A 23,593-nucleotide genomic window follows, 5' to 3' on the forward strand; every position below is an offset into this window, starting at 1 on the left:
GAGCACACGTGCCACTAAGGGGTGCTGTTGCTTCTTTGCTCCAGCCCCTGGCAGTTTCAATTCTGACCTTACCAGTCTCAGCAGAAGAGAAAAAAATGAGGCTTTATCGTTCCCCAGGGAGTGCACTTCTGTGCCTCCAGAGCCAGAGGAATCTGTTAGAACAGCGCAGAGCAAAGCCAAATGGCCAGTAGATGAAATAGGCTTGTTAAAATGTTCTCAAATATCTCTCCTAGGTGGACCCAAACAGCTTCCTGATATCATCAGGGGCCTAATTTTATTCAGGTCTGGGGATGTTAACAGCTTTTGAGGTGCTAGCAAGGGAAGTGAGGACTGATGGGGGAAAGGGGGGGGTCATAGCAGGAGACGTGGGGAAGGGCTGGGCTCTTGTGGGCTCTTGTGGACCCTTCCCCAGTCGGGCAGAAATCCGCTTTCCCCTCTACCTATTCAGTCCTGGCTCAGACACCATTTGCCAAAGCACGCCACATTCCCGTTTTGGGGGCTTGTTAGAAACGCAAGTTCTGTGGTCACATGAATTTGGGAAACTCTGGTCTGAACAAAGTTTAGAAGAAGCATTAGTTGGGTAGAACTTTCGGAACATTTAATTTGTCATGAATGGCCACTGTGCTTTGTGAATCCAGGGCTGGACGTTTGCTGGGAGTAGACGTTACTCCGGTGCCTCTCAGTGGAAGGGGTGTGTGCGGGTTGGCTGTCCCTGTGCGCCCCCGACTGGGGACCGAGCCCGCAACGGGGCCTGTGCCCTGACCGGGAATCGAACCCCGATCGCCTGGATCCTAGGTCGATGCTCAACCGCTGAGCCACGCCCGGCCGGGCTGCAAGGATTTTTACAACATGCAATACCTGACTATTTAGTTAGGGGCACTGACTTCTTTTCTCTTAGGTTGTCAAGTTAAAAAAAAAAATGACAACCACCAACACAATAACAGCCGTCGGTGTGAATGAATCAACATTATACCTATTTTATTATTTTTTTTTGTCAGATTGGTAAAAAGCACATTTTTTGGTGTGCCACAGAATTTTGGTAATTAGTTTACGTGCCATGAGATGAGAAAGGTCGAAACTCGCTGGCTTAGTAGACTGAGACGGGATGAAGGCTCATTCCTTGTCTCACACAGTCTCCTGTGGTTGAAAATCACTTAAACGTTGAGCCGAGACCATTTTCTGCCCTTCTTGATTTACAGATGTTTCCGCAGAGCCGCATTTCCAAGCAGTCCCAGCTGGCCCGAGCCAAGGCCTGGGTGGCTTGATAAGCTGCATCTGGCCTGAAGACACAGAGCAATGGGGGGCGGGCTCCTCCTGTCCCGGGGGCTCCCTCCAGGAACCCGGCTGGGGCGGCAGCCAAGCTCAGGAGCACCGGCTCCATATAAGGGAACCAAGCGAGCCCAGGGCAGCCAGGGGCGCAGACTGCCCGCGGGCTCCTCTGCTAGGGATCGGCCCAGCGCCCAGCAGGACTTTCCTCCGCTCCCCGCCCGTGTGTTCTCTCCAGCATGGAGGTAAGACAATTATTCTGTTACTTTTGCAAACAGAGCTGTCTCCAGTGAGGGTGACCTTAGTGGAAAGAGCTCCAGGAAGGAGAGGACATGGGAAACAAGGAGGACAATGGTGACTTTTTATATCTTCACTTAAATATGTTCAACAGTTCAGCCAAAGTGAATCCCTTTTGCTTGTCCTGCAGTTAAAGGATTGGTCCAGAGGTCTGGGAACCAGGAATTGGAGACAATGTTTATGAAAGTCTGAGGAAGCCACTGAGAGAGGCAATGGTACCTTTGTTATTTCTTAGGGAAAAGTTCCCTGCAGCGTATTTCTGTGTGTTTTATTGGGAGTCGAGCCGTGAGCCCCCGTGATCTGACTTATCTAGGAGCTTTATGAAAAAGAAAATTCAGAGACTCGGGACTTCAGAGGGTCAGCATTACGATGGGAGAAGGCACAGGTAGTTGGGATGAAACTAAAGGTTTAGCAAATACACATGTTGGTCCAATGCAAAATGGCCAGATGATTTAAAAAAAAAATTACTATTCAACCAAAGACAAGACCAAAGACAGAAATCACTGTCATAGATTGTATTTCTGGAATGCAAAAGTAACTTGAAATTGCTGCCACAGTTTTATTATTGAAAATTTTGCTATTTAAATGTTAAAAGTTTTGCATTATAATGCTGAAACGATGATTTCCAGTCCTGTCCGCTGCTCCACGGCCTTTGTGGTCGCTCTGCTGTCCATCTGTGATATTGAGTGATATATGTGCTGTTTCCAATGGGTTTGGAGGAGGGGTGAGACATGGGTCTGAATAACTCATGCCCCAAATTAAGTGATTACAGATTAAACCCAAATCACAATTACTAGAACACCAAGTAACCCTACAAAGTTAGAATTATGATACAGTCTAATCTTTATGACCCTGTCTTGCAGTTTTAAAATTTAAAAATGTTTGGGGGCGGTGAACACCATCACCAGACTCCCGCTGACTGAGTCAAGCAATGGCAACGCGACCAATTTAATAATCATTAGAAAAAGACCCTTTTCGGCTCTTTCCCCTTTCACTCCCGCTGCTCTGACTCTGAAGAAGACAGAGGCAGCTTGGGCGAGGGGTGGGGCAGAGATGCCCAAGAGCACCCCTCCCTTGTTATAAGCATCCAGGAACTGGGAGTAGGAGAGATATTTAAAATCGGATGATAAGTTGAAGTTTGACTATTAAATTGGTCCAGAATTTTTATTTTCTGAAAATTTGTTAATGCCTGGGCGTGACTCCTGAAGCTCTGAGACAGGCTTTCCCGGGGGGGCAGGAAAAAAGGGGGGCACAGAGGCATATGAGCAAGGAAAGAAGCAAACATGTAGTTTACAATTAAAAAATAAAACCTTTAAAAGGTGTTGCTTTGCATTATATGCTCCACACGTCTGTTGAAAACTCGGGAGGTGTCCTACCTCCCCCACTATTATTTACTCACTTCCACGGTGCCCACGGCGCCTCGGTTGGGCTGATCAGAAGAAGAGACAGAGGGTTTGTTCAAGCATAAAGGACAGGGACAGGCCGCAAGGATCGTTTAACTGGAGGAAGACACCTAACGTGAGGGCAGGTGAGCTCGGAGGGCGAGCGGGAGGGTCTGGAAAAAATGTTGGGAAGCCACCCCACAGCTGCACTGAGAGAAGAGAGAAAGGATATTGGCCTGTTAGCAGGAGGGGTGTGTCTCAGCCTCCCGCTCCTTTATGAGGCTCATTTCCCCTTTACCTCCTCCACACTCTCCCTGCGCTTTCTCCCAGATGTTTCCTCTCCGGGTGCCCTCACGGGTGCTGAAGTCAGAGAGCAGGACAGCGGAGAACGGAACTAAAACACAAGGGACCCAAAAGAAATGCTTGCGACAGTTTAACTCTAGTGATCATTTTTAATTCGTCCTTGACATCGCCCGGCCCTAGCTGTTTTACAGAAATGAAGAGTAGGAGGTGGGCTTAAGAGAGTCAGAGTAAACTCTTACTTAACGTGGAAACTTAAAAGACTAGTAGCGTCATCAAGGCTTCTGTATGGTCCTCCCACTCTTTGCATCCCTCAGTCACAAATCCTGACTTGTGCAGATGAATTCGCTTTCAGCTCATTAAAGAAATGCAAACTAAAATAATGCTTTTATTTCCTCCCCTCCCCAGGCAATAGGTTTCTTCATCTTGGTGGGATTTATAGGACAGTTCCCAGCTTTTTCAAGGTGAGAATTGTTTGGATTGTGGGTGGAAATCATTAAACATTATTTTTGGGTTTTAGGACATTCGTGCGCCGTGATTTCTACATTGCAGCCTGAGCGTATTTATCTCTTCAACGCTGTGTCTTTCCACATTTTGAGGAAAACAGTGATAGCAAAAGCTTGTTTAATTCTTATTTCATTTCGCTCTCTGTAAGGAAGAAACCTGGAGATGAAATAAATACACCTCAAGGTGTTCTGCTTGTCCCAGCTGCCTGGTTTTACCTGCCTTTTGGAGGGCGGCAGCCGCCCCACGCAGCTCAGAGCAGACTTTGATCTTTAACTGTAGTCATTGCAGAACATTCTTTGGATTTAAAAGGTCGAGAGTTTTTTAAGAAAACCGTTTTTTTGGCTCTTGAGGCCTGGAAAACAGCAGCAGCATTTACCCGTGGCCTTGTTTTGCTTCTCGGACAGTTTGGCGGGACGGGACCAGGTCAGTTCACTCTGTCGAACTGTCAGAGTAAGTGTCAGGCTCAGAGCTAGTGACCGGGACGCCAAGAGGACCGAGCCAGCACCACGAGCCCGCTGGTGGTTCAGGTCGGGACACAGCTGGTTTCCATGCACACGTGCTCAGGGCTCCTCGCCGAGGCCTGGCCGGGGAGCTGGGGGGGCAAAGAGGCGGCGAGGCCAGGCCCCCTCCCCTCCCCACGCCTCGGTGCTTGGGGAAGACGGCAGTCTGTCCCCGGGACCCAAAACAGAAAGACAGCAAGTTCCGATTGCTTAAGGGTCAGTAATTCCAAGGCCCTGCGATCACTGACGCCCTGTCAAGACTACGGGTTAGCGCCGGTGGCCCCATAAAGGCCCCCAGACACACGCACCTCCTTACTTCCAAGGTCAGCGCCAGCCTGAGCATAAGCAGAGGGCACCTTAACTTGCGATGTTTCCAAGGCGAGAAACATGCTGGAAATCCAGAGAACAGGAGGCTTCATTCCTTCAGCCTTTGTAAATGTGCTTTGAGGCTAGGCTAGGCCTCAAAGTTTCTTAGGTGTAAGCCAAGAGGCCTGGACACAGCCGAGAGTTAAGCGTTGCATGAGTGCCAACTCTCCATTTTATTTTGATTAATTAATCAATCAAATAATATTTTTATTTATTGGTTTTGGTTTTTTTAATTGATTTTAGAGAGAGAGGAAGGTGGGGAGAGAGACATGGATCTGTTGCTCCACTTATTTATGCATTCATCGGTTGATTCTTGTATGTGCCCTGACCTGGGATCGAACCCACAACCTTGGCTCACCGGGACGATGCTCTAACCGACTGAGCTACCAGCCAAGGCTCAACTCTCCACTTTCCACATGTATTTTATTTGAGTGGAATTGTTTGTGCTGGAATTTCCCCTCTATGGGTGTGTGCATAAGAAGTGACCTAAATGACCGGGGGAGCGTTTAAAAATAACTTCCTGTCCATCCAGCCATTGCCAGTTTCCAGTATCCCCACTTCTCACAGGGTCTTTTTAGAACCCCTGGTTGCCCTGTTCGAGAGTTTCTGAATAACATTTCCACTCATCATTCAGAGCCCTTTCAAAGGCCGTAATACCTTCCTCCTATATGTTCTCACTTATCCCTCCCAACTGGGAACACTCCCCTAACTGTGCCTCCACAGCGTCACACTGTGCTCATTTCTGCCATGAAATCTTTTAGATCAGATATATTGTATTACGGATTATGATTGTATTATTGTATTAGGGTCATTTCTTGATGCATCTGTATCTTTGTTCTCCCCTCTATCAATGGTTAGTGACCTATCTTTATTTAATTTATGTTTTTTTATTCATTTCAGAGAGAGGACGGGAGAGGGAGAGAGGGAGAAACGTCAATGGTGAGAGAGTCATTGATCGGCCTCCTCCTGCACGCCCCCTCCTGGGGACGGAGCCCGCAGCCCGGGCATGTGCCCTGACCGGGAATCGAACCTTGACCTCCTGGTTCATAGGTTGACGCTCAACCACTGAGCCACGCCACTGGGCTGACCTATCTTTTAATATATCTTCAGCGCTAGTGTCTAAATAGCGCCTGCTACATTATAGATGTTTAATAAATGTTAATCTCTAAAGAAGTGGGTACCTTTGACATATTTTAAAAATATATTTTGGGATATTTCTGGTGTCTCTTAGAAAAAAACGGCAAAGCAATTTTTGACTATATTTGACTGTTTTTGACTATTCTTGATGTGTCCCCTCTCTCTTATCTTTCTACCTGCTTTGCGATGAACCACTGGACAGCGCCTCCTCTCCAGTCGATTGCCAGTGGGGTTCCTTCGGCCCTTGGTCAGAGTGTAATGGTTGTACCAAGTCTCAGGTAGGGCCATGCAGAAACTTTGTACTTACTACTTATCTGCTGAAATAGCTCAGGTGTGGACAAAAAGGCATTAACTTTTGAATGCTATCCTTTGTTTCTTAAAAATATAATTAATAATTTTAAAGAAAAAGAGGCCTAACTTGTGTAATAATATTGTAATAAAGTAATTTCTGCATTCTAATTTTTTCTTGCAGGACTTTTCTAAATAAATCTTACATTTGAGCCTAGCAATATACATAGGATGACAATGAAAAGCATTTCACTAACTCTTGAGCTATTAGAGAAATAAGAATAGCATGATATGAAGTTAATTCAAAATCTGGTTCATGCCTATTGGATTCAGCTTTTCTTCTTATTTGAAATAAACACTAACAAGTAGTAAAATTATTGCTTTGTTTTACCTGACAAATAGTGAATGGCCATGAAAAGACAAACTTTTTTTTTGTAATAGTTTAAAGTTTCATTCTTAAGTAATGCAAATAAAAGACCAGACTTGCTCTGGAGATTATAGAGAACTTCTAAAAATTCCTGCTTTTTTTCTTGTTATAAATTACTCATTGGAGAAAAAACAGAAAATATACATAAAGATAACACTAATTATAATTCTACCATTTAAAAGAAACCAATACACCAGCATTTTGGTATTTATTTCTTTCTTTTTATTTTCTTGCTATGTGTTTATGATTTTTAAAATTAGGCTTATTCGATCATAGTTTTGTATTCTACTATTTTAACCTAACATACTATCAGCATGAATTTTAACAGCTGTATTATGTTCCCTTATATAAATACAGCAAACTTTTTAATCAACTTTGCTATTGTTTTGAGATTTAGATTATTTACATTTTTGTTTTTTATAAATTAAACTTTAGTGAACATTTTTTATACATAGCCATATATCCTCTTTTCTGATAATTTTCTTAGGATAAACTTGAAAAATCTAATGTTTGTTTTAAAGGTTCTGAACATTTGAATGGTTAAATATTTTAACTGACATGTAACATTATAATAGTTTCAGGTGCACAGCATAATTTCATATTTGTAAAATATTTCAGAGGTGGTTCTGTTTGCATAAAAAAAAATGTGTATTTTAAGTTTATTTTTTAAGTAGTACAACAACGGAAAGATACTGCAGAAGATAATGTTGAAGCATCATCATAATCATTGTTTTCATCCAGCATTTACTTAGTACCTCTGTGAGTGGCATTTACCAAATAAGTTAAACAAATGCAGAATTCGGCTTCTGGCAAATATAATAGATGACAACTCTGATTACAGGCACAGAAGTACATGAACAATAAGGCATACGTCAAACACACGCTAACCGCAGAAAACATTTTTATAGTTTAAAAACGGGTTAAGAAAGAACACTAAATAGAAGGAGACAGAAGGTATTTTTCATATTAGCATGTTTTCTCGTTGAGTGAAGGTCATCGTACAATGGATACATCCTTAGCTTATACAATCAAAACTTTCATCCAGAAAGAGACAAGTGAAAATGAAAAAGGGCTCGTAAGATGAGAATGTGACAGGTGAGAACGAGACGGCTGAGAGTAGGCGGCCTTCAAGGTCGCCCTGATGACAGGGAGGGAAAACATTCCTTATACAAACAACATGACCTGTGCTTGGGAACTCCAGAGAATGACAAATGAATAAGCCATACGTGAGAGGTGTCTTCATCAATTAAATGCAGAAACTAAAAACTTATCAAGAAGCTGTACTGAGTTCCATTCCCCACTGAGAAACGGGGAGCCAGGCCCAGGATGCTGGAAACCTGCTCAGGGTTCAAATCACATTCCTGTGGCCCTTTGTCCCGAGGCAGCCCCACTTCTAAGCTGGTTTAAGATGGATCGATTCAACATCTAGTCTTCCCTGCTGGTCTTTGCTCAAGGTGGAAATTCTCTGGAATCTCAGATTTTGTTCATTTTTATTAATGGGGAGCAGCTGAGTATAGGAAGAAGCTTAAAAGATGCCCCTTTGGGGATGGAAAGAATTTCGTACATCTCTCTTTTTATCTAAACATGGGATCCACGTCTTTATTCCGATTAGTGCATTTTAAGACGATGAGTTGTTTCCCATTTGGTTTGATGATTTCCTCGACCTTCCCCTACTCTTTTCCCCGGGGGTTTGCTTTTGACACAGTTCCCATTTCAGGGGTCAACGATTTTGATTGTCCCCTAGAATTCCATTGCAGGCGCAGCCTCCCCTTCGGGCTTCTTAGGCCCCTGCTCTGTAAATTTCACATGCACATCGACACGTTTCCCTCTGGGTTGCCTCGCCTTCCTGGAAAGGGGTTGACATTCAGTTCAAATCAGTTGCCACCACTTTTCCAAAGTTTTCCATAACTTCACTTCATCTCAGCCCCCTTCTCGATACCATTACCCTCTCTCCAGCCAAATTCACTGTTGCCTTTCTGATTAGCTCTTGGTACAGAGCTTTGGCAAAAACATTGACCATCCTGTATTGCAATCTACTCGCATGTTTCCCCAGCTAACTCTTTCAGGTTACTTTCTTAAAGATTCACTAATTGTTTTTAGCACTCACTTCTAAGAGAAAATATATATAGTAAATATAGATATATTATCTGTAGTAATAACCCAAGTGTCACTGGACTCAAGGACAAGTAGGTCTGTGGGCTCATTGATTTTGGAGGTTTTACTTCTGTGGGACACCAGAACCATTTCCCAAACATCACTTCTTCAGTTGTGTTAATTTTTCTCAGATCTTATGTCTCAGACAAAGGAACCTGGAGCCGTTGATGAGCACTTGCTGTTTCTCGCGCAGACCCGCAGGCGCTTGATCGCCGTTCACGCGCAGTACGGCGGCCAGCCGTGCCCAGGCGGTGCCTTCCAGACGCAGGCCTGCGAGCCTGCCCGGGGGTGCCCTGCGGAAGAGGGGTGCGGAGAGCGGTTCAGGTGCTTCTCAGGTACTGGTTTTCCGCAGGTGCGGCATGCAGAGAGCAAACTCAAATGCTATTTGGTTAGCGTACTCAGTATCTATTTGTTAGATTTTACTGAATTTATATTGACCTATAAATTAGTGTCCCCCCAATCTCGGTATAATTTTTATTGGCATAATAATCACACCCTCCACTATTATTCTTTCAAATGCAAGGGGAGGCATATGGTAATAAAAGCGGGCAGACTCTTTGCTTCTTTGAAAAGAAATATGACTATTGATGGACTCACACAGTTCTTGACATTGCATTTTTGGTGAAGATCTGGTATGAACACTGACACTGGGCAAGAACAATGTTACTACCAAAATTATTAGTATGTTTATAAGAAAAGCAACTCTCATAGGTCATTAAGGAGCAATGCAGATCACCCCTATGCATGGGTGATTGAAACATAGTTTTTCCATTATGTGATTTATTATCTATGCTGCATTTGTGCAATAAGATTAACTCAGCAACCTTTAGCAAACATTTATTATTCTTGTTAATGTTCCAGATATAGTGATGGGCGCTGTGGATTTATAAATAAAACACAGCCTCTTCTCTAAAAAATAAAATTTAAAAAAATTAAAGCTTTATGGACAGAATAGAATATAAATAATCCTTGTGTTAGAAGTGTTCCTCAGCAACAGCTGTCAAACTCCTATTTCACTTTCAAAACCCAAATCAAATGAGACCTCCTTTGGGGAACCTTCCCTAACCCCTTAACTGATAGAGCTGATTAACAAATCACTTCTCTGTGTTCCCTATGTACACTGTACCATCTGAAATCTGGAGTATTGGGCGGTCTGGACGTCTCTTGGCGGACTATGAACTCTTTGAAGACATACAGAGTGGGGCAAAAGTAAATTTACAGTTGTGAGTACGTGAAACACAGAGTTTATTCTTGTATTATTTTTTATTTAGTAATTACTGTATTTTACATATGAACAACTGCCGACCTACTTTTGCCCCACCCTGTATCATATTTGATTTTTGAGCCTGGAGTGCCTCGTACATAGTCGACTCTCAACCAATGTTTGCTGCATGGGCTTGAGTGAGAGCATAGTGGGTGCAACTATACTGTCAGGACTGTGTGCAAAGCATACTGTGAGGACAAGGGGAAGGACATGCATTGTAGCCTGCGGGATAGGGGTGGTTTCTGAGAGGAGGTAATGTGTGATTTGATTCTTGAAGACAAGCCTTGAAAACCCGTCTAGGCTGCGAGAACTGTGAGTGCAAGGTCAGTGGAGATGAGAGGAAGCCTGGCTTTATTCCTGCAAGCGATCCAGGATGACTAGGGCATGGGAAGCTCGCCGAGCGGCTGCAGGTGGTGCTGCGGAGGAGAGCAGGAGCCAGATCATTTGTACCCTCCAGTGCATCCCTGGAACCCTGGGCTTATGTCTACCGTGACAATGATGTTGTCGAATTGTAATCTACGTCTATACTCTTCCCTATTACATTGTAAAGTATATTAAAAGCCTGACAATACCATTTTTATTTATGTTTGTATTCCCACACCCAGAAGAGTCTCTCACACAGAGTAGGTGCTAAAGAAATGTTGAGTTGTTACCTTTTGGCTCAGTTCCTGTGCTCTCAAAGCTTACACATCTGAATCATCGAGAAAAGCAGGACTTGGCCATCTGGGTCAGTGATTCCAGAAAAGAAAACGGAAAGTTGAGGGGCAGGAGATCAATCTTTCTTTTCCCAGTGGTTGGCACTGTCCGATTTTGGAGAATCCAGACAAACTGCCTGATGCTCACAGGTGAAAGCCTGGAGTTGGAATTCAGGTTTTATTTTCAATTTTGTGTCTGGTCAAAATCAGAATCAATTTGTTGTATTGTAAAATGAGGACCAAAATAATCACCAGTCCTTCCGTGGAAATGCTGGGAATGGATGTCAAACTCACACCAGAGTGTCAGTGCAGGGCTGGGGGCTGGGGCCTGGGGTCTGGGGGCTGGGAGCTGGGGGCTGGGGGCTGGGGCCTGGGGGCTGGAAGCTGGGGGCCAGAGGCTGGGGGCTGAGGGCTGGGGGCTGGGGGCAAGCTTTTTGATCCCATGTGGTGCTTCCTTTCTTCCCACTTTTATTTTCATGGGATGGCCTTTCCCGTGGTCAGGCCAGTGCATCAGCAAGTCTCTGGTTTGCAACGGGGATTCTGACTGTGACGAAGACGGCGCTGATGAAGACAGATGTGAGAACGCAGAGAGCAGACTCTCCTGCGACCTCGATAAACCTCCCCCCAACATTGAACTTACTGGAAATGGGTAAGGAGCTGGTCAGCCTCCCGTGCATATTGGTGGGTCATAGCAAATCACCTAATGGCCAAGCCTTTGGCTCAGAGCTCTTTGCCACATCCTGAAACAATTTTTAAATTCCTGTGTGTATACTCGTAAATGTATATGCGGTAAAATACAGAGGGACCGACTGTCCCAGGACTGTCCTGGTTTAAGCACCGAAAGTCCTGCATCCAGGGAAGCCTCACAGACCTGGAAAAACCCGAATAGCTGCTCAGATTGTTGGGGGAGCGGGGGAGAGAGAGAATTCAGTGAGGTAGGGCTACTGAAGAGACTGAAGACAAACACGAGAGCAGGGAAAGGAGAGGCAAAGCGGTATATTGGAATATTCAGGCTTAAAAGCAATTGCTCAACTTAGCTGGGAACTTTTATTTCCAAGTAAAGTTGGGACAATCCCGTGTTTGCCTTTTCAGAAAGAATTCTGAAGAATTTTTAAGGGTCAGACCCAAGTTAAGAGTTCAAGGTTTTAAAATAATCTATTATGGAATGATATGATTTTTTCTATGATATTTGAATATTCACTCACAGAGAAATGATAAAATTACTCTAAAGAGGATACCATTCAGCACGCTAAGAGGCAGTCAGTTGACATTTGTTGTAGAGAGCTCTTGCTCCTCAAGAGTAATCTTAATTGTATTGGTTTTCTCTGTAGATTCAGTTCAAAGCCAGCTGTTGCCATAGATAGAAAAGGTCTGTGTGTTTCCCAAACATGTGCTGCGGCTGAAAGATGTTGGATTTTCCCAGATATTAGTTTTAGCTCCCATACCAAGCAAGGGAGGCTGGAGAATGTACTGTGTGCAGTAGGGCGGTGTTCTCTCCGTGTGAGCTCTCTCCAAGTCGTACTTAAACACAGTGCATTTCTAGAGTTCTCTAATGATGCCTTTTTCAACAAGTGCTATTTCTGATTTTTCACTGCCTTCCTTTTTTTTAATTTTTAAAAATAAAACCAGTTACAATATTCTCACCGGCCAGTCCCGGAGCAGAGTCATCAACACGAAAAGCTTTGGTGGTCAGTGCAGAAAGGTGTTCAGTGGGGATGGACGAGACTACTACAGACTGAGCGGAAACGTCCTCTCGTACTCATTTCAGGTACTTAATTACATTGATTTTTCTTATTTTGAACCTGTGAGATGTTGCCAGGCCTCATTATTTTCATGATATGTATATATATATATTTTTGGTATTTTTGGAGAATGTACTTGTACCTAATATGTGGTCAGTTCTTAGAAATATTTTCTATGGACTTAAGAAGAATACCCATTATGGAACTCTGGAGTACGGGGCAAGGGTACTTTAACTTGTGTTATTTGAGCTGAAATCTCCTTCTGCCTCATTTTCATTTGCCCCTGCTCCATGTGGGCCCAGGACCTCATGGTCTGTAAAAGTCAAGGCCCTGGCCATAGCTCGTATGACTATTTCCTCAGAACCGCCACAGTGTACTGAAAAACACTTTTATTTTCAAATTGTGAAAGATTTCATACATACAAAAGAGTGTGAGTAACATATATGTGCAGCTGGGAAAAAACTAATAAAACAAGTACCCATATATGCCCACCAGCTACCTTAAGAAATAGAACATTACCAGCGACTTAAAGGCTCTCTCTTATTCCTCTCTGACCAGTGCTCCCTCCCCTCAACTCCCCAGGCGACCACTATCTCACACTTTGGACAAATCATTTTCTTGTTTTTCTGTAATGTGTATTTCCCATGTCTTTGTCTATAAATTAAAATCTGTAATTTAGTTTTGACTGTTTTGGACCATTTATGTAAATAATGCACACAGTCTATATTCTTCCATGGACGGTTTTTTGTACCCAGAATGATGGTTTTGAGTTTCACTCCTGCCGCTGTAGATGGCATTTTCATTGCTGACCCCAACTGTTCCTTATGAAAATGCCTCGAGCATCCCTGCCTGAGTTCCACGCCGATGAGGGGGGACTTCTCTGGGGCACACCTGCAACGCGGGTTGCTGGCTGGCCCGTGACACTCTTGACTAGGGAGAGCTTCCGACGTGGAAGCAGCGGCTCACCCCCACCAGCCTTGTGGAAGAGCGCTCTGCGCCCCCGTCCCGTCCTGCCCGCGTCGCCCGCACTGCCCGCCTTTACCTTCTGCTTATGGTCCCAGCGTGGCCTCTGGCTCCAGGCTCCTGCTTCTCCAGAGCCCTTTCTGCCAGACGCACCGGAACTCGGCCCGTTCCTTGATTTCAACACAAAATCTGCTGACGCAAAAACAGTTAGGGCTTTGGGGGACGTCCCTGAAGATCGTGGGGAATGCGGAGGAGAGGTTTTCCCATTGCAGTGGAGCAAACGCATTCAACAGAAACAGTTGACCGCCTTTGTCTTAGCGGTCTGTCCTTCCACATGCTCAACAAAATGTTGTTTCTGGTCTTATCCTGTGTTAGCCCGTCCCTCTCTCTGTCCCTCCCTTTAACCAAGGACACTGCTCTTACTTTGACACAGGCCCTGCTTGTCAGACACGTCAGCTGGTAGCACCCACTGAGTGGGTTGGCAGTGGCCCCTGCTCTCGCCTCTTCCTTGCCGTGCCTCCTCCAAGATCTCCTCTCTCAGCGCTTCCCTCCCTTCTTCCCAGGATGCCCCAGATTTCCAACTGAGTGCTTCCTATCTATTACTCCCAAATTTGTAAACCAAAACTATTAGGGTGTTCAGACGGAAGGGCCCTTGTTTACCAAAATTAACCCCCTCCAGAAAGCAGTTTTGATTACAAATAGCAAAACTCACCACCCTCCAACTTACAACAGAATACATTATATGTAAGAGTTACTGAATCATGAGAATGAAAAGTGAAACTGGTCTGAGAAATAATCATAGCTATCAATTTTTGAATATCTCCTGTGGCACCCGCACTGTTTCTCTCAACTCGTGTGGGTTTAATCTTTAGAAGACAAGTAATATTTTACCATTTTAAATATGCAGAGAGCGAGGCTCAGGGAGAGGGCCTTAGGTGACTTATTCCAAGTCACCGCATTGTTAAGCAGTGGAGCTTGGACCCAGTCTCTCGGACTTCACCACCCTTTATTTTTCTACTGTATTTCACTCGCCCCATGTATTGTATTTAACAGCATTTCAGTCCTATATCTATGAGATGAGTAATATGCGTTCAGATTTCAGCGGTGGCCGGGAGGGAGAGTGTAAGCTAGGCCTTCGTAGAGAATTTTTTTCTCCTTCTATTCCTAGGAGGATGTGTTGAGAATTATTTTATGATTACAAGAGGGGGAATTGAAAAAATATATATATATGTATGTATTTGGGTGTAGTTTAGAAAGTTACAGGGCAGAGAAAATAATGAGGAAGAACGCTTCTGACCCAGCTGGAGGGCAGACATGCTGGGAGGGGCAGCTTCTGAGGAAGGGGAACCATTTAATAGCAGCACAACCCTGACATGTTTCCCTCAGCCCGGCGTGGGGTTTGGGGTTGACACCTAAGGTGTCTTCTCAATCACTGAATTTGTAGGTGTCTGTCAGAGTGGAGGGAAATGCTAGCTTGTTACTGACTGAAGAAAACAGATGCTCTGAGGACCCAGCCCAAGGGAAGTGAGGCGGGAGGATGGCGGCGAGCCGGTCGTGACAGCGCTAAACCCAGTGACCCAGTGGTGGCTGTGGGGGTGACCTAGGGCCATGAGGTGTTCAGCTCTCCATGGGGTGGGAGGTGACTTCTGGTTAGCCAGAACATAAATATTAGTAAATAAACGTGTAAGAGAATCAGTCTGCCTCCCTTTGAGTCTCTGCGTTGGTTATCAGCAGCAGAGTTTATTCAGGGCAGACCCGGGGTCAGCCACTTACCTTGATGAAGCATAGTCTCTGTCTCCTCCTATTTTTCACGCCACAGGAAGCCTGTGGAACATCAGCACGATCCCGCCCCATGGTCCCTTTGGGAAGGTGCCAGTCTGTGTAGTTTATCCTGGGAGATGGTCGGCAGACTTGTGTTTACTCTCAGTATGGGATGAGTTGCACATGGGAGTCAAGATCGGGGTGGAGAAAATTAATACCTTCCTGGATCCTCCTGTGTTTGGTCTTGAATGTACTTCCTATCCACATATCAAATGAACTACAAAAACGTATTCTAAAGGCAGTTTTGACTAGTGCTTAATTATCTGATCTTCTGCTGCTTCTGTTGGTTGAGTTTAGATATCCAAGATCTCTAAATCTAGCTTGTTCGGCAGGAATAACTTAAATAATAATAATGAAGATAGCTCACATATGTTAAAAACATGGGGTCCGGGCTTAGGCAGTGTGACTCCAGAGCCCTCGCAGTGCTCCCTGCTTTGGTGGGGTTAGAATATGCGTACGTGTTGATAGGAACGAACCAGCAGAGGGAGAAAAGTTGAAGCTATAGGAGGGGGAACGATCAATTAGTTGAATAAGTCTTTTGAAGGGGAGGGAGGGAATGAATACAGTGAAGAAATAGAGAAATTAGCCTCAGGCAGGAGGAGGGACACTTATGGAGGAAAGGGGGGAAAAAAAGAAATGTTAATAACTTTGTAGATTTGTGAGCCAGAAGTTTAAGAGGACTCCATCTGACAGTGGGAGGAAGAGGATAAGTTCATCTTCTTAGAGTTAAGGAAGCGGTTGTAAGATTGGACGACTGAGGTAGCTGCACAACTTTTAAAACACAGGTGTTGCAGAGAATGAGAGAGAGAGAAAATTGACCAGAGAACTATAGGCCCACCAGATCGCGCGGAGGGTTCCACTGAGGTTGGAAATCCTGAATGGACTTAGAGCGGCACCAGTCTATAGAGTGATTTTTCTGCAGTAGTGCTGAGCAGTTGGTTGCAAACGTTGAACCAGGGTTAGGTGTTGGCCAGGCAACCATGATGGCAGGACGTATTTAGGCAAGAAAGTTAAGTTCTCTGGCGAGAGAATGGTTGAGGTCATAACTGCAACAGCAAGGAAGTGAAAAAATGAAGGGGCTAACAGGGAGAAAGAAGGGAAAAGAAATTGATGAGCTCGTCTCTACGAAGCTGAACAACAGATATGTCAATAATAGAGTGAGAGTTGAAAGAGTAAGAGCTCAGAAGGTAGGATGTTGGAATATGTGATTTCAGAGGGAGGATCAGGTTGAGGGAATCCAGGATCTGAGCTGGAAGGAAGAAGGTATCAATTAAGGGTTCTCGCAGTTGTGTGTGGAGTAGATGGCAGTGAGGAGATGCTCAACTAAGCAGCTAAGAGGCTTACTCGCATCGATTGTAACAGAATTGGAAGGTTAAATCTACCACGGAATCGCACAGAACGTTCCAAAACACAGTCCAGGTAATCCGATTGCATTGTATAACCTATTTGCATCTCTGTTCCTCTCTATTAGGCAAAAAAAATCAAGAACCAAATGCTTTGTTGTTCTTTTTTTGGTGTAGCCTCGTTAATTTGCTCACTTCTTTTTAAATATATTTTTATTGATTTCAGAGAGAGGAAAAGAGAGGGAGAGATAGAAACATCAATGATGAGAGAGAGCCATTGATTCGCCGCCTCCTGCATGCCCCCTACTAAGGATCGAGCCCGAAACCCTGGCATGTGCCCTGACCAGGAACTGAACCGTGACCTCCTGGTTCATGGGTTGACAACCACTGAGCCACGCCGGCTGGGCAGTTTGCCCACTTCTGAGCTAAATGTCGACTTTAAAGGAAAATGGAAGATGTTTGTTCACAGATGTATTTTGAGAAACACTTGGGATTGCTGTTATTGATAGCATGTTTCCTGGTTAACAAAGAGTAGTTACAGAGTGAATTCTATTCCTTATACTCAGGAAGGTCTGGTCTTCATGGGAGGCACAGTTGTTTTGTGTCAATGAAGAGCTTTGTCTTTGGGAGACTGTAGGAAGAAAGTATCCGTATTACAGGATCTATGACGGAAGGTTCTTGATTGTGTCCAAGGCCTTAATTTAGTTACAGCAAAATTTTTCATTTTCTTTATAGGTGAAAATAAATAATGATTTTAATTACGAATTTTACAACAGTAGCTGGTCTTACGTAAAAGAAACATCAACAGTGACTTCATCATCTACAAACAAACGCTCCTATTTCGGATTTTCATCATCATCTTCTTCTTCAAAACATGATTATTCAAATTTCAAGGAAAATCAGAAGAAAAAGGTTAGTATGAAATATGAGTTAACTTTTCAATATTTTACTGGCTTAATTATTTATAACATTGACAAAAGTGTGTTTACCAAAAGGACCAGCTTTCATTTTTTAAAAAGGGCAACAGTATCTTCTTCAAAGAGAAAATACAATATGTTACTTTAAAAGGTATGAGCTCGTCTTATTAATTCTCTTTGATATATTTATTTATACTTTCACTTTTTTTTCATTAAAGTATTTGTACTTATTTGAAAATCTAAAAAAAAACTTACCTTCAAATCTTCTAGTTAAAACTTTCTTAAATTTCTCACCCATGATTACCGATGCTACTATTTTAAGTGTTATAATTTTTAAAATCCACTTCATTTAGCTCCCTAAATACTAATGCTAGAAAAAATTTAAAATACTGTATTACTTTTGTGATACTTACATTTTCATATGAGGAAGTTAAAAGGCTTGCGATACTTTGTTGTTTTGAAATTTCAAAACTTTTGTCTCGGGCCACCTGAACAGTGGATGTGAATTGTGTTAAGTGCTACACACTTACTGCTGAAAAAAAAATTCAGGCTGATCATTATTGATAATCTGCATATTTCATCTCATTCTTAAAGTCAATAACTTGCCTAATAAATCACACAAGGGAGGCATAAAAGAATATTTTATCTGTTTTATGACTAAGAAGTGGGAATATGAGCTATAAAAACATCGATCATGAACATTGTCCACATAAGTGAGGATTCGGTATAAGGCAGATTTGTCTTGAACAGCATCAAAAGATGCTTAAGAAGCAGTTAAAAGAGCACATTATAAAGTGGCTTAACTTATAAATACTTCAGTATGGGCCATCTTTATACGGTCACCCTACCTTAAAGTCATCACCAAGATGTGGATCCCAAGGACACATTATTTTATATACTTATCTGTGAAATGATTTCGCAGTCAATGAAGTGGGTTCTCGTTTTGCCGTTGAGGAGGGCCCAACACCTTGGTCACGGGGTTTTCAAGGTCACACATAAAAGAAATGACAATGACAACCCTCAAACATGATTCCTACTTGGGATTCCAAAAATTCCTTAGAGCGCTCCGAGTCATCGGGCCCCGAAGAGGCCTTGCCGCGCGTCAGAATTAAAATCCACGGAGCCTGGGTGGAAGGCGGCGCGTGATGCAGGTGGCAGGTGGTGGAGACGTTGGACGGGGGGCTATCTCCGCTGCCTTTCAGCTTCGACCCGAAGCTCCTGTCACTCTTTCGCCTTCCCACAGAGCTATCAGCTGCTGGTGATACAGAACACCGTGGAGGTGGCCCAGTTCATCAACAACAACGCGGAATTCTTGCAACTGGCCGAGCCCTTCTGGAGGGAGCTCTCCTACCTGCCCCCTCTGTACGACTACAGCGCCTACCGAAGGCTGATCGACAAGTACGGGACGCACTTTCTGCAGTCCGGGTCCTTGGGAGGAGAGTACAAAGTTCTCTTTTATGTGGACACAGAGAAAATGAAACAAAGAGGTAGAGTATGTATTTTTTTTAATGTTATAAAAGCATTGCAGGGATGGTAATGGGGAAATAACGTGTAGCTGTCTTAAACTTTAGAGCTCTAAAATAAGGCAAATAGAAATCAAGTTGCAAAAAGGCATCCCAAGCTGCAGGAGTCCGTTATATTTTACTCAAAATCTTACAGGCTTTCAGAAAAGCTTGCCAGCCCTTTTAGACAGTGCCCTGAAATGTGAGTTAAGCCATTATCATTATTGACTATTTCCAGAGGGTGCTGATTGGGTTTTTAGAATTCTTTTTTCTCCCGTTTCTCAGATTAAATAATGTTCCTCAGGGAAAGCAAATGAGAAATGGGCTGTGATTACAGAAATCAAGATTTTTAAAGAAGTATTTTATTTACCTGTCTCCTTTACCACTCACATTCCTTTAAAAAAAATCTGCTCCGGCTCTCACAAGCTGGCTTGCTCCCTAATCCTTGTAGCAACAGCTTACATTTCTTGGCTGCCTTTCTCACGGAACCCGGGTTACGTACGTTGGCAGTTACCCAGTGAGACAGCCACTGTGATTCTTGCCCCACAGACTGAGACACGGAGACTCACCAGGGGCCACCGAGATTGTAAGATGTTCCGACTGCCTCCAGGGCCAGCTCAGTGCTTTCCTCCTGCTGTGCGGCTGGTGGAGGCACCTGGCCTTTGCCGGAACCGGAGCCTGCCCCCGAGCTCAAGCTCTGATCCACAGTGAGACCCCCACTGCCCCACTGTGGGAAGGGAGAGTGTCGCGTCTTACTCTCCGCTTGTCCTCTCCAGGGTCCTTTTGACCTTGATTTACTCATGTCCCCAGTCAGACCTGTTCCTTCCCAACTTTGACCTTAGGCTGATGCCTTCAGTTTCTTCTCCAGCCCAAGTCATCCCCTCAGGATGTTTCTCATCAGGGAAGACGCCCTCACAACCCTGGAGGAGAGTAAGACTTCTTTTTTTTTTAACAAGTTGTTTAAATATTTCACGACAGCAGCAATTTAAAAACGTTAGGCCGCACAGTTCACTTCCTTTTCCATAACAAGAAATAATTAACGAATAGCTGTTACTAAACCGCGACGGTAAAATTAGAGCGGTAGGTTTAAAAAATTGATGTTGCAGGATTCAAGTCAGATGTCTACTTGATATAACAGTGGATAGGGAATTATGTGGAAACGTCCCAGATTGTTTAATTATAACTTTCCCAGAGGGAATGCAAGGCAGTTTCCCAGACCTGTCATCCTATGATAGTTGCTTTCACGGTAAGTTTTAGAGGCAGTGAGAGTAAGACTTCTTCATGAGATTCAGAGGAGATCTCGTTTCCTCTCCTGTGGGTGAGCCAGAATATTTTTCTGTTTCCATTAACTAATTTTTTTCATTGGGCTTTCATTTTTACCAGTTAACATTTAAGTAGTATTTGAACTCTTCTAACTTCACAGGTTGGAAAGAAATTGCACAAGCATAGGTTTTGTAGCAAAGACAGAGACAATATTTCTTTGGACAATTAATCTAGAAAGTGGTCTGATTTAGCCGGGTCGGGCATGACTCCCCAGTTGAGCATGGACCTAGGACCCAGGAGATTGCAGTTCGATTCCTGGTCAGGGCACAGGCCCAGGTTGTGGGCTCGATCCCCAGTCGGGGGCGTGCAGGAGGCAGCCGATCAATGCCTCTCATCATTGATGTGTGTCTCTCTCTCCCTCTCCCTTCTTCTTTCTGAAATCAGTAAAGATATATAATTTTTTTTTTTTAAAAAAACAAAGTGGCTTGATTTAAATTCAGTTTCACTGTTCTCCCCCTTTTTTTCTGTAGCACTTAAAAGAAATGGAGAGAAAAAATTTTTAAAGCTTTTCAAGTTGGTAAAAGTTTTTTGTTTTGTTTTTTTTGAGTAAAATTTTACTCTTGAGCAGTTCCTGTTCTTCCTAAATAGTTTAATTTAAATATAATCAAATTTTTGGGGATACAATACAGGGTGGAGCAAAAGTAGGTGTTGCGAGTATGTAAAACACAGAGTTTAATCTTATATTATTATTTATTAACTATTGCATTTTTTTCCATGTGCACAACTGTAAGCCTACTTTTGCCCTGCCCTGTATATGCCCCCAAGTATTCTTTAAGAAACATTGAGGTTATAATTAGTACAATTATGTAAGAAAAAGATATTTCCACACTTTATTATTTTTTATCCTCACTTTATTAAAAAAATAAGTGCATTGGATAATGAATTGTAATTTTCACATACTGCGGTTCTGAGTCAGGGGGAGGAAATGTTGGAAACCAGATGTTAAAGGTAGAGAGACTGAGGCTGTAGAAATAGGGTTTTAGGAATTAATTGCTGTAGAACCAGAACCCAGCTTTTGGGGTCCCCAGTAGATGGGCTGGAGGCCGTCACTGCCTATTTCCATCTATTTGCTTTATGCCTGAGAAGCTGACTATGGATGGGTGAAAGACATCACTGCTTGGGGTATTTAATTTCTGCTCCCTCCACTGTTTCATGTAGAAATCACCTGCGTCTCCTTCTGTCTGTGGTCAAAATTAATAGGAGCCAATACTGTCTCAACCATTTGAAACTAAGTGTAATGTCTGCTTTTGTTTAATAACAGAAATCAAACAGCCCTGTTCCTCACCCTTGACTCTTCTGGAGCGCCTGAAAAGGCCCCTATCGTATCAGTCTTGATTAGATGGGCACACTCGTAGGAAACATCCTCTGATCCTCTCTCATCATACCTAGCTACATCTAAAAGGTCTTCAATAAATATAGAAATTAAGCACCTTTTTATTTTTCCCAACAGGCCTTAGCTCAGAAAGTATGAAGGAATGTAGTTCCAAAAATGTCAACTTTGTGTTTGTTACACAATCTTCAAGCAAATGCAAGGAGCTAGAGGACGCCTTAAAATCGGCTACAGGTAAATGAAAACGGGGCAGTTTGCACGACAAGCTTCACCTCCATCCCCCTCTTTTTGGTTAATTCCTGGTTGCCAAAGTCCTTAGACATTTCAGCAGGTGTCCCATTTTGTGTTTGTCACATGTTTGGTTATTTTTGCCTCTGATCGCTCTTTCCTACGTCAAGGTAATAAGACTCAGGCAGAGTGAGAAGTTCCCTGGGGATCTCCTGTGGACCGTAAATATGTCCTCAGGGTACACTACCTCTCTCCCATATGGTTACGGTTGGCAAGCAAGCCTAGAACAATGTCACCATCAGGAGAAGGTTCAGGTTTGCTCTGTGACATGGATGCTCAGTGAGGTTGGCGTCTTTGGCGCATGCCCTTGGTGGTGGTGGTGGTAGGGAGGTGGGGAGCCTGGGGCGCTAGCCTTTGAGTGAAGCAGCGACAGGAGAGTGACTTAGGCTGTCTAGATGTCAAGCTAGAGAGTGTGGCTTTCATCCTGATGCCAGGGGTGCCAGTAAAGGATTTAATACAGGGAGCGAGTAAATGAACGTTTACAAAGATATAAAGTGGGAGAGAAAGAAGAAAGACTGAGAAAGAACAGCCTGGTAGGATAAGAGCCAGACGAGATCGACAGCTGGGGAAGTCAGGAGAAGGGAAGGTCCACGAAGAGAAATGCTAGAGAGCAGGTAAGTGAGAAGAGCACTGAAGACTCTCCCTTGGATTCGGCGGCAAACACCTACCTGCCTTCAAAGGAGAGACTCCGAGTGTGGTAGGGGCAGGGGGGAGGCCATGGGCGAGGCCGCAGGCTGAGCGGATCTGGAGATGAAGTTCTCCTGGGGTGATGGCAGAAACTGGGGAGAAAGCGAAGACTGACCCAGCTGCCAGAGTTCTCATCAAAGAAGTGGAGATTCTCGGAATATTGGTGGGTGACTGCCTAGTAAAACCAAGTTTATTTATTCACTCACTTCATTCATCAGCTAGTTATGAAGCCCGTAGTATGTGGCAGGAATTGTGGGCAGTGGGGATGCAGCGCTGAATTTGCCAGAGAAAGGGCCTCTCCTCAAGGGGCTGACGCGACAGAGGAGGAGTGCAGGTTTTGAACGAGATGGAAACATCCTGATCTGGAAATAGAAATGGACGTGGGAGCTTTGGGAAGATGTTGACATCAATTGTCAGCGGGCTGGGGATTGGAAGCTGTTCACCGATTTTATTTCATTTTGTATTTAACAAACACACAGCACTGTGTGCCCCGCACAATGTTAAGCGATTTACAAAAATTAACCAATATACTGTGTCTGTCTAAGAGTTAGGTATTATTCTTGTTCCCATTTTACAGATAGGGGCACTGAGGCACAAATGCATGAAATCCGGCTTCACCCTCTGGGCTCTGGGCTGTTGCACCAGGCTTGCTGTCTAGGGGAAGAGAGCCAGCCGCAGCACAGAGCTCACTGGGGTGTGGACAGGCCTAAAAAGGAACATGAAAACAGAATTTTTAGAATGTGTAGTTCATAAACAGGGGTTCCAGGTGACGCAATGATTCCCAAACTTTAGTATGCACGAGGGCTACTGGGGTAGGCTGTTCAGTGCCAATTCCAAGGCAATTCTCTCACAGCTCTTGCTTGGGGCTCAGAAGTCTGCGGTCACCCCCGGTGACCCTGGTTCAGGTAGTTCAGGGGGTGAACGTGGTGATACACTTCATTGAAAGGGTGACTATTTGCATATTAAAAAGTAGCTGACAACGAAGATGAGGAAGCACTCAGGCAATTTATTTAAAACATCAGGCTTTAATAATTTCCGATGATAAAACTGCAATTTTTGAATTTGTAAAACCTTGTGAAAAATTTTATGGAATT

The 23,593-nt window shown here is 43.9% G+C and overlaps 1 protein-coding gene across 1 annotated transcript in view; it reads left to right on the forward strand.

The window, feature by feature from the left end:
* The first annotated feature begins 1,264 nt into the window (after positions 1-1,264).
* The window catches only part of C7 (complement C7), a 42,676-nt gene continuing 20,347 nt past the window's right edge, over positions 1,265-23,593 (forward strand). The window contains exons 1-9 of the mRNA XM_081132871.1: positions 1,265-1,511; positions 3,654-3,709; positions 5,958-6,033; positions 8,818-8,959; positions 11,085-11,232; positions 12,213-12,351; positions 17,188-17,364; positions 18,613-18,856; positions 21,645-21,758. Of these exons, the coding sequence (XP_080988997.1) occupies positions 1,506-1,511; positions 3,654-3,709; positions 5,958-6,033; positions 8,818-8,959; positions 11,085-11,232; positions 12,213-12,351; positions 17,188-17,364; positions 18,613-18,856; positions 21,645-21,758 (1,102 nt within the window). The 5' untranslated portion in view covers positions 1,265-1,505. The remainder of the gene's footprint in view (positions 1,512-3,653; positions 3,710-5,957; positions 6,034-8,817; positions 8,960-11,084; positions 11,233-12,212; positions 12,352-17,187; positions 17,365-18,612; positions 18,857-21,644; positions 21,759-23,593) is intronic.

The sequence above is a fragment of the Miniopterus schreibersii genome (assembly GCF_964146895.1).
Source record: "Miniopterus schreibersii genome assembly, chromosome: 3".
Classification (NCBI taxonomy): Eukaryota; Metazoa; Chordata; class Mammalia; order Chiroptera; family Miniopteridae; genus Miniopterus; species Miniopterus schreibersii.